This window comes from Pinus tabuliformis, chromosome X, assembly GCF_031772625.1.
Source record: "Pinus tabuliformis cultivar Carrire ecotype Pingquan chromosome X, CPIR1, whole genome shotgun sequence".
Lineage (NCBI taxonomy): Eukaryota > Viridiplantae > Streptophyta > Pinopsida > Pinales > Pinaceae > Pinus > Pinus tabuliformis.
In genome coordinates, this window is record NC_142308.1 from 1,556,206,223 (window position 1) to 1,556,217,411 (window position 11,189).

General features: G+C 36.4%; 1 protein-coding gene across 1 annotated transcript; it reads right to left on the reverse strand.

Annotated features, from left to right (window-relative positions):
- Positions 1 to 302: 302 nt before the first annotated feature.
- LOC149145972 (formate dehydrogenase 1, mitochondrial-like) lies at positions 303 to 2,529 on the reverse strand. The gene is made up of 2 exons (XM_089450008.1): positions 2,299 to 2,529; positions 303 to 707 (listed from the first exon to the last, which is right to left on the reverse strand). Exons 1-2 carry the CDS (start codon positions 2,464 to 2,466, stop codon positions 510 to 512), a joined length of 366 nt encoding a protein of 121 aa, XP_089306134.1. The 5' UTR covers positions 2,467 to 2,529; the 3' UTR covers positions 303 to 509.
- Positions 2,530 to 11,189: the final 8,660 nt, after the last annotated feature.

Consider the following 11,189-nt stretch of genomic DNA (forward strand, 5'->3'; position numbering starts at 1 on the left):
AGTTTAACATCCAATTTTACTTTCAATTTTGCATCCATGGTTACATCCGCATTTGACTTCTTATATAGAGTATATTTTTCTTTACATATATGACCCCCTTTATAGATTCATAGTGAAATATATGATAGTTTCTAAATATCATTAAAGCAGATATCACAATTCAAAATCATTTGTAAAGAAATTTAAGAAAAATTGACAACATCCATCCAAAAAATAACAATGTGTCATTAACAATTTTCAAAACATGTATAAAATAGCAACATAATACTAATAAAATCAGTATTATTTTTAATCAAAACAAGTAAAATTCAAATATGATTAACAAATCAAAATATTTCATGAATATCATTATTCTACGATAAATTAACAACATACATAAATCAAACTCATCGTATGATTACAAAATCAAAATGTCTCATTGATATAGGGTAAATTCACAACACCCATCTAAACATAACAATGTCATTCTACACAATAATTTCTTCATAAAAAACAATGCATGTGCATGCCTAGCTACCACCACCAAGATCATCCTCATGATCATCTTGACCATCCTCATTACTCTGATCCACATCATCACCAACACCGCAACTATCATCATCATCTCCTCCTTCACCACCATCATCCTCATCCTCATCCTCATCATCTCCTGATATATGTTGAACATAATTTGGATCATCGTCTTGGCAATCATTACCTATAGCATTCTGACAAAAAAAATCAATATTACATGTTAGTATTAATTACATAACACAACGCATGTTTTTGTTATACAATGTTAACCATAAAATGAGGTAAGATATACTAGCATTTGCACCAGATGTTGCAAAGGAAACGCCGTAAGGCATAAATTGAAAAATACAAATACAACAAAAGAATACTTTGATAAAGAATAAAAATATATTGAATGCTCAAATCAATGCCCCATTAACTGGAAGCATTTACTAGACATATCTATCAACATTAGGATTATACACAATGATCAAGAAATTTTCCATATACAAACAACAACTTCCACAACAACCTTTTGTCACATCCACATTTTAAGAAATGCCTTGGAACGTGATCAGAATCTTCCATATTGCCTTTTTCATTATGCAGATAAATCTTCCATATTGCTATTTTCATCATGAATATTGTTAGTTCATTGTTGTAAAGTGTTAGTGTGTTAAATTCAATACTATAAGTTCGACAAGTGAAAAACATTCCTCAATTAGCATAATATACATTTTTCTCTCACCGTGTATTTTTCAGTAAAAGAGCACAAGTAACATATTAACATGTATTTTCCCTTCATTATTTTCATCATAGAGCCAAGAAATCTACGCCTTATCTATAAAGTAACAAAAACATTTTTAAATAAGTTTAATATTTCAAGCCAGTGTCTAACCTATAAAGTAACAAAAACTTTTTGAAATAAATTTAATATTTTAAGCAATTGACTATCCTACTTTAATAATTGAAAAATTCTCAAAGATGAATTATACTCCATAATAAGAGAGCCAACATTGGAGCCCATACTTTCACTAAAACCAAAAGAAACACAACCACTTGTTAAGAAGAAATTCAAGTAATAATAATAAAACAAAAATAATAAACATTAAAGTATAAAATGGTATTTCCAACACACAAGTATAAATATACATGCTCTATGTCCATTGTTAGATTAAATGGGTGTGGAGAAAATTAGTAGAGAAACCAAAATTGTATTTCTAATTAGGATGGGTGGAGAAATGCTTTAAATGCGGGTTGTTGTCATTCTAATGAAACCCTTTGCAAAGGGGATGTTAAGATTCTGAGAGAAAAGCTAGGCTTGGTAGAGAACACCTTCCTTGTTTAACATTCCCCTACTGTAACCAAAAGGAAAGGGCAAGAGAAACAATAATTAGGTTTTTGTTCACAAGTTGTACAAAATATATAGGTGCTATTGATGTTTGAGTGAATAATGGGAGAGATTATTTATGAAATTGTGATAAGGCGCACCTAGTTTTGTCAGAAAGATGCATATTAATGACAAGTACATCACATTTAGGTAGCATTTCGTCAAGATTTGTCTCCAATGTTGCTCCAGTTTCCTTTTCCAATTCGGGTCCAATAGAAAGACGGTCGTGGTAAAGAAGCTTACAATTGAAGGGATGTACAAAGGAACGCAATTCAATTCAACATCATGTAATGTTTATTATTATTAGATTGAAATTTTGAAACAAACAACATGCATGCGTAAGAATTATGGAGCACTGATTTTTGAAAAGAAGTTTGCAACATCATGAAGTAGTACTAGATCCTAAGAATGAATACCTTCAAACGCTTAAGTAGTTCTTTGCCAATACGCCCTGCACCAATAGAACCAATAGTTTTCCCTTCTAGATCATATGACCTGTAAGAAATTGCTGCCACTTTCCAATCACCCTCAACAATTTGCTTATATCCAGGCACAAAGTTTCGCATCAATATGAGAATGCGCATTAGCTCATCTTCTGCCACGGACACCACATTACTTTCGCTGATCTTCAACCAATGATGATACAAACAAATCAATGGAATTAAAAAATATATCCAATATAAATAAAATGCGTTTTTTTTAAAGTAACTCCTAAAGTGAGAAAAATAAAGTTTAAAAATATAACAATGACAATTGTGTAGTTAAAGTGTAACCAAAACAAAAATATATATACAACAATAGAATAAATAAAATGCATTGTTTTAAAAGTAACTCCTAAAGTGAGAAAAAATAAAGTTAAAAAAATATAACAATGACAATTGTGTAGTTTAAGTGTAACCAAAACAAATATATATATATATATATATATATATATATATATATATCAATAGAATAAACCTATCAAGTGTGGATCAAGCAGTTTGTGTCGGATTTAGCCCATAAAATGTCATTTTCAAATTTAACAATAGAATAAACCTATCTAGTGTGGATCAAGTAGTTTGTGTTGGATTTAACTCATGAAATGTCATGTTCAAATTTAATGGAGAGGGGTTGAGAGTGGGAGCCACTTGTGAAGGGTAAAAATTATTCCGTAAGGCACTTAGTGAGACAGAGCCTTGCACAAACCTATTGACAACATCCTACAATTAGACAGATCATTCTTCCATCAACCATTGGAGCTGATCTCAACCTAAACACAGTTTAACTGATTATATATATATATATATATATCTATCTATCTATATATATATATATATATATATATATATATATATATATATATATCTATCTATCTATATATATATATATATATATATATATATAATGCACTGGAAATCTAAAAGTAGCATAAACATAGAGATACAATTGGAGAGTCTATACTGGTAATCTGGAAAGCTTGGTGCTAAGCAAAAGAGAGTGATGGGATGATGTCAATGTCCTCTAACCCTGATGAGGAGGGGCGGGGGGGGCAAGCTATTGGCTCATTGTTGGAATTGTCAAGCTCATGAAAGGATCCAATTGTATGATATACTATGTGAGGCACCCAAATGAGGATGCTCTGCTTTCTTATCTAATGAACTTTTGATAATATCATCTCCACTCTGCTGAATGTGGGGGCAAAAGTCAATTGCGAGATCAAGCATATTTTTGCAAGCATATTTTGGAAAGCAATCATTACAAACAGATTAAACAAAGAAGAGCGCTTTGAGATCTTCCGCAAATCTTTCAGGAATGTAATAAGAGCAAAATAAAACCCATGGGTAAGTACAGCCAAAAGGATAATGAATCAATCTAGTCACAGTAAATATCAATATGATAATCTAGGTAAGATGTATTGTCACTTTTCCTGATTTCAGCCCTCTTGGCACCGGTAGGTTACCTATATCCTTGGGAGAATAGTGACCATAATTATTTTTGGTTGAGAATAGCATTAATTCTCCAAGAAACAGAACCAGAATCATCACAGCAGTGACTACAGTTCAAACTTTGGACCCACATCCTTAATATTTATTATTAAGGCTCCACCAGTGGAGCTAACAAAAAGAAATTGCTCAAGCAAAATAAACCTAAAATGTAAAATCTGAACGAGGTATGGGTTACTTCTCCTGCATACCAAAGGATTCTTTTAGGACCCCTCTAAGTCCACCAGATGCCTCCTCACATCCCTTCAAGTGGTAGGTGCTTCAAAAAATCCAGTTAATCTATCTTAAAGTACCATGGTTGCAAAACTGATTCTAATGACTCTTTGTTGCCATGGTTGCAAGGGCTATTTGAATTGAGAGTTGTTTGACAGATGCAAACCTCCCAAGCCATGACAACAATGCACCATGCCTAATAATCACAAGTTATTATAAATTTTCCTCCCCTCAGTGACGCTGTCCTTGTGTTCTTCAATCAAATAAATCAATTGCAGAATTTAATTAACAGAGAAATATAAATTCTGAACACAGCTACCATTACACACTAGCTGTAAAACAGTAAATAGCAGAAAAATATATTAAAATTTAGCATACACATGCACAGATGATTTCTTCTTCTAAATCAGTTTTTCATTCCTTAAACAAAGCTTGCAAGGAAACTAGGAAACTATATTTTGCATGAATTGCAGGGGATCTCAATTCAGCTAAAGTTTGCATCAGCTAGGGATCGGAGAGTCTGCTATTTTGGTCAAGAGTATAAACACTTCTTTCAAACCTCCTTTTGCAAATTTTCAAGAGCTAGGAATGTGGAAGTGTACACCAATGCAGGATCAGATCCCACATGCAGTGAGTGAACAGGGAATCTCAGGGCAATCTGATGGAAGAGACCCATGCTTTTGAAAGAGCGCACATACTTAATTCATTCAATGGAAAACAACAACTTGTAGAGGTTATTATGGGAGATTGATGAGGGCAAGCAACCATGGTAATGATGACACCTCAGATCAGATTCCTCAAGCAGCGAGTGAACAGTGAATCTCAGGGAATCTGGTGGAAAAGACACATGCATTTGAAAGAGTGTGTATTCTTAATTCATTCAATGGAAAACAACAACTTGCAGAGGTTATTATAAGATAATGATGACGACAAGCAGCCATGGTAATGGTGACACCTTCGATTATGGATAATATGCATTTTCTGATGCGGGGCACATTGAAAGAGTTACACCTCATTTCTATCCTATTGTGGACAGCGTGGGGCATATTGAAGGAGTTACACCTCATTTCTATCCTATTATGGACAACATGTACATGCATGCTCAGGCCTAGGGAGCATTTTTCAAGGAGACAGAATTCAATAGTGTAAAAACTTCAGTGAAACGTGGTTGGAGCCCCTGAGATTGAATCTCAGGTTTGACTGTAATTACCAAACAGTCTGATATTAATGAAAAATCTTTAGTACTTGGTCTACAATTTTTCTCCTATTCTTGTCCATTGTTCACTGTTAATGAATTTTCAGATGTCTATTCTTAGGTAGGGCACAAATACCTGCATGGGTAAAACTCCAGTTTGGGTAGAGGGTGCAGTTCGTAAGGAAAGGGATCCATGCTTGCATGTTCCAGTTCATCATCCAGTTGAGGTATACTTAACTGTCACACAGATCCATGCAGCTGGGCACACTAGGTGATTGGATGAGGGTTACGGTTTGTTTCAGTTACCTTGAGCAAGGGTGCAGTTCATAAGGAAAGGGATTCAAACTTGCATGTTCCAGTTCATCATCCAGTTGAGGTATACTTAACTGTCACAGATCCATGCAGCTGGGCACACTAGGTGATTGGATGAGGGTTAGGGTTTGTTTGAATTACGTTGAGCAAGGGTGCAATTCATAAGGAAAGGGATCCATGCTTGCATGTTCCAGTTCATCATCCAACTGAGGTATACTTATCTGTCACATGGATCCATGCTTGCATGTTCCAGTTCATCATCGAGTTGAGGTATACTTAACTGTCACATGGATCCATGCAGCTGGGCACACTAGGTGATTGGATGGGGGTTAGGGTTTGTTTGAGTTACCTTGAGCACTTCATGCATGTGACCAGATATATTGTATCTTCCTTTGCCTTCCTATTCTATAAAGAAAACACACAGCACGCCACTGTGTTGGTTAGCGATTTTTTGGTTTTCAGTTGTTATGATGTATTTTCTTCTTTCCATATTCCATAGAAGATAGATGTGATTGAGAGTTGAGATATGTGTACTCATTGTTTTTATTTTTCTGCAGTATATGTTTGTAGATTGTAGGATTCAAAGATTGATGTTTTGATAAGGTTTTGCCATTTGGTGTTGAAGTTACTTAGGACTTTTACAATTATAGTGAGTGAACAATTTGTTTACCATGGTCTAAAAGACATTACCATACTGGTAATGCAAATAAAACTAGGCTTAACCAACACATTTAGCCAAAATTAACCATCACACTAACAAACTATAAGAACAAAAGAAATCCCAATAACCTGAATCGCAAAGATGGCTTCAAGCTCATTCAACCTTAGCAGCCCACCATCTATCACATTTCTGCCCATAAAGATCTCACATAATTTGTTCCCTTGCCTTTGTTCCTCACTCCTCCCTCTCCCACTTTCCTTATCCCTTCAATAGATTTATTATTTTTTCAATCTCTTTGCTTCATCCTTTTCCTCATTCTTATTTCTCCATAACCATTCTGTCTTCTCCTATCTTTTGTTTAATCTATTTCCCTTTTCTTTACAATTCTATCCTTTCTCCCTCTTTTCAGTATTTACCTATCTTCTTATTATTTGACCCCTTCTTCCTAATTATTTTCATTATATATTTTTTTCAAGTTATTTAGGTACTTCTTTATGTTTTATTACCCTTGTACTTTCCCACGTGTTTCTCATTTACTTGTTGATTAACGCTTTTGGTTTATTTATTCCATTCACGTTTTCATTCATTATCAATGTCAAACTTTGTTAATTAGAATATTATTTTTAGTTACATTTTCTTGTTTACTCGTTCTCACCTTCAACATCAATTCAATTTTAATTTTATTTTAGTTAAAACTTTTTAATCTTCTTGTCTTTATGATTATTTTTCATATGTTTAATAATACTCTCTTTTACCTTTTTCTTCCTATCGTTGAGTATTATATTGTGTTTCCTTTGACCTGATTTCTTAGCTACTTCTTTACTAATAATATTATTCAATCTCTGCTATCTTAAAAGACTTATACCTCTTGTATTTTCCTGTCTTCTTCCTCCTCAACAACAATTCTCATCTCTTTATTCAGTTTTGAAAGTGTTCAACATCAAAATTGATTACAAAGAAGATATCTACAATCAGTATTCCAAATGGAAAGCCCAACAAATAGGAGGATATCAACAACAATTTGTCTCTTACTACAACATGGAATTTCAATCTCTAGGCCTTATTGAGGAACAAAGGTAGTCATGTAGACTTTGTATGGATATAGCTCACAGGGTTCCTGAAACTAAAAAAGGATGTTTGAGTAGTCATTGATCTGAAATTTTTTGAAAACTACCTTGCCAAATATGGCAGAGGATAAATCATCTATTATCACCTAAAAACTGCTCACTTGCAACATTTTTTGCAGTCACACACATCTAGATTGTATAATTTTGTGTGAATTTTATAAGGCATCCTAGGACATTATCATGCCAAACTTGCTTCAAGTGTAGAAAAACGCCTATATAATAATCATTAAGGGAACAATGTAAACAAAGGTGTCATTTGGTTCATCCCCAAGTCTAGGGACCTTATCACAAGTTGGAGATTGATCACCCACCTCAATGTCTCTTACAAGATTCTAGCCAAGGCCTAACCATGCATGTCAAGCACATTTTACTAAGATCATACATCTAGAACAAATAGCCTTCATTGGGGAATGATTTATTCTGGGCAATATTATAGCCATATGTTGTGGGGGAAAGTATCCAACTCAGAATGACCCTAACCCACTCTAAGGGTGACAGTTCCTTTGCAACAGCTGAAAGCAAAGCTATCTAAAGTTTCTTCTTTATGACATGCAAGAGATAAAAGGAAGAGATCCACTTACCGATGTCTTGCGCAAATGGTCGATCCAATCTCCTTTGATTGCCGCTTGCTCCCAGCTCCAAGTCTTTTCACGGGCCTAGCTACACGAGATCCTGCAAACAAGACGAAGAAAGGAAACTACAAGAAGCATGCATTCATAATTGATTCAAGGATTAGCATAAATCAAAGACGCAAGTAAGACAATACACCATTGAAACACATGCGAATAGAAGAACCTCAAAAGCTTTATTAATATATGGAAGTAAGGTTCAGGCGGTGATACAACCATGAGAGGTCCAATCCAGCATCACCTTCCCGACGGAGAGAAATCTCTTCTTCACCTCCCTCAAGCAATCACCCAATGCTCACAACTGTAAACCAACAACAATTCTTTGCACTAAATTCCGGCCTCCTAGATCCCATGGGATGAGATCCTTATATAGAGTTTTGGAGTGAAGATAAGTCAGCTTGATGTGTGACTTGTTGTCCTCTTCAACTCCAGTTGTTCTTCAGTTCTTCACTTGGAGTTTCTGTCTTCCACTTGGAGTTTTAGAAGCTCTTAACTCATCATTAGGCGAATCTTATCATCAAGTGTCTTTTTATAAGCTTCCTGGGCACTGGCACTTTGAGAAAAAGATTCCTCCACATGTCCAAGTACGCCCAACGCAGGTAGCCTTTGTTCTACTTGCTATGCAACGCAGGTAGCCTTTGTTGTACCTGCTATGCAGCGCAGATGCCTAGTGGAGCAGCTGCAATGATCCAAAACTGACCTGTTTTTGAGTGTTTTTCAATGGAGAACTGACTTGCAGTGCTGTGGTTTGCTGACCTTGTTCCTCTAAGGGTAAGAACAACTTGTTTAGGGACTTTGGATCCCTTAGATTATTGACATTTCATGCTCTATGCTGTAAGGCACAAAAATGTCTATAACAGTTGCCCCCTAAAGTATGAGGTCGTTTATCGGGTGAAATGCTTTATTAGGAGGATCCGAAGTTCATTCAATCGCCGGGAGGTGACCTGTAACAAAATACAATACAATACATTATCTTTTCATACTTTCTTTTCATGATCTAGCTGATGCGGGCATTTCCCATGCTCAGATTTATAAATACATTTGTTGTACATAAACAGACGATCGTCTGATAGTAGACTGATAATTCTCTGCTTTTAATTATCATCCTTTTAGTAGGATGATCATCTGCTGCACATGTCTATGTTTTTATCTCCTGAATATATATCGCAGCCCGGATGGATGAAACTAGATCCGGGGTCTTCAAACTTCCGATCTTCACACTAAGTACAAGTCGATCCATGTGAGAATTTCTTGGAGTCGAACATGGAAAGACATCGCTTGATTACCAGTCAATAATGTAAACTGTTAACAAGCGCGAGAGGAATCACCGATAATGATGATGACCCTCAAGGTACTGCAGCACAATTCACGTGGCGTGAATATAGGATCTGACGTCGAACACCACGCAAAGTCTCCCGGTCGAAGGTCATTAATGTATACCTATCGCCGGAAGTGAGAAACTTGCCATTGAGGCATGCAAGCTTCAAAGTACTGGGGGGGTGTTCCTAGATCAACTTCTTGGATAGTGGGCTGATGTCGACAAGAAGCGATCCGTCAAAGGAGGGCCTTAATGAATCCCACATCAGTGACACGGAACGGAACTAGTGATGATGGTGAAAACGATCTGTGAAATATGATCCAGGGTGGCGGTCATGGAAGGATGAAAGATGATGTATGGTAGTGGATGGGACCCGGTTGACACTTTCTGAATGACATCTCTTGAACATATCTTGACACTGATGTGATGGATCGGTAGCATTACCCCATTTGGATGGTATGGCGAGACCATGGTGAAGGGACCGGTGAATGATAATAACCCAACCCGATATTTACGGAGGCAAAAGTGTCATGTTCAAGAGCGACTTGCTACCATTAAGCTTTGAGGTTCTTCCCAATTTTCCCCAGTCATTTCTGACCAGTACCTCTTTATTTTTGTCAAGCTTGAGGAGGATAACATATGCTTGTTCTATAACCTGCCCTTCGGGCAAGCCCATCGCTATGTTTTAACGAGCCTAACGATGGGGAAACTCGTTCTCGTCTAAAGACAAGTTTGTCGCTATCTAATATTTTTAACGAGCCCAGCGACAAAGACAACTCGGTCCTTTTCATTTCTAGAGAGTCTGAAAAGGGTACATAAAGTGGACTCCAAGGGTCCTTTTTCGTCATCTAATCCCTTAAGTCCGAAAAAGTATAAAACAATACAGAAGGGATGAATGTTCGATATCTTTATCGAGCCGAACCAGACAAGCGCTCGATCTTTTTGTGCAATAATCCCTCAGGTCCAAAAAGATTAAAATCTAGAGGAGGGATAGCTCTTCCGGTCCTTTTAACGAGCTGGAAGGCCAAAACTCGGCAAACTTTTCATTTTTTACAAGTCAGTGAAAAGAGCTCAAAGAAGACTCGTATTTTGAGGAACGAGTGATAAACAGGGATAGCAGCAGATTCCAGGTACAGGTTGGAATTTTCCAATCACGGCAGTATTACAAGGATGGCTAAATGGGATCACTCTTCACAGCTGTTCCTCAAAATAGGTAAACAATCAAGTGGATGTGAATGATCGGCCAAAGGAAAAGTGGAGGTGACGGTGCACAAACACGACCAAGGCTTTTATGGCTAATGAATTTACGGTCTCAAATGGTTATTTACCGGTTCATTTTTTCTGAATGAGCTTGAACACGGGGGGGAAGCCTGCTCACATGTGTGTTTATTTTTTAACGAGCATGAACCCTTGCGAAAACTACTCGGTTTTGCGTTTATTTTTTAACGAGCATGAACTTTGCCAAAACTGCTCGTTTTACCAGTCATAAAGTAGGAAGGTCTCGTGTGAGATAGCTATTTTTTATGGAGCTTTATCTCACGAAGCTATGCTCCATATCCTCTCTTTATGCAAGCTGGGTATCAGCTAATCCTACGAGTTTAACGGGTTAGACCTACAGGTTTAAAGGGAGGACCTAAAAAACTAAAAAACAAAATAGCCGCCCGTGCTTGCATTCCAAGAGGTTTGCATGCCCCCAGGTGTAAGTCTAATTTCAAGGTTATCCCTCAATTTGCAGGTAAAACATTTGTTTTACCGGGAGAGGCCTACCTCTTTCTGGTTACCCAAAGATTGTTCTGTTAATTATTTTAAACAGAAACTCTCTTCGGCGATGTCTATCATTAGGTTATCCAAAGATGGTTACAATTTGTTG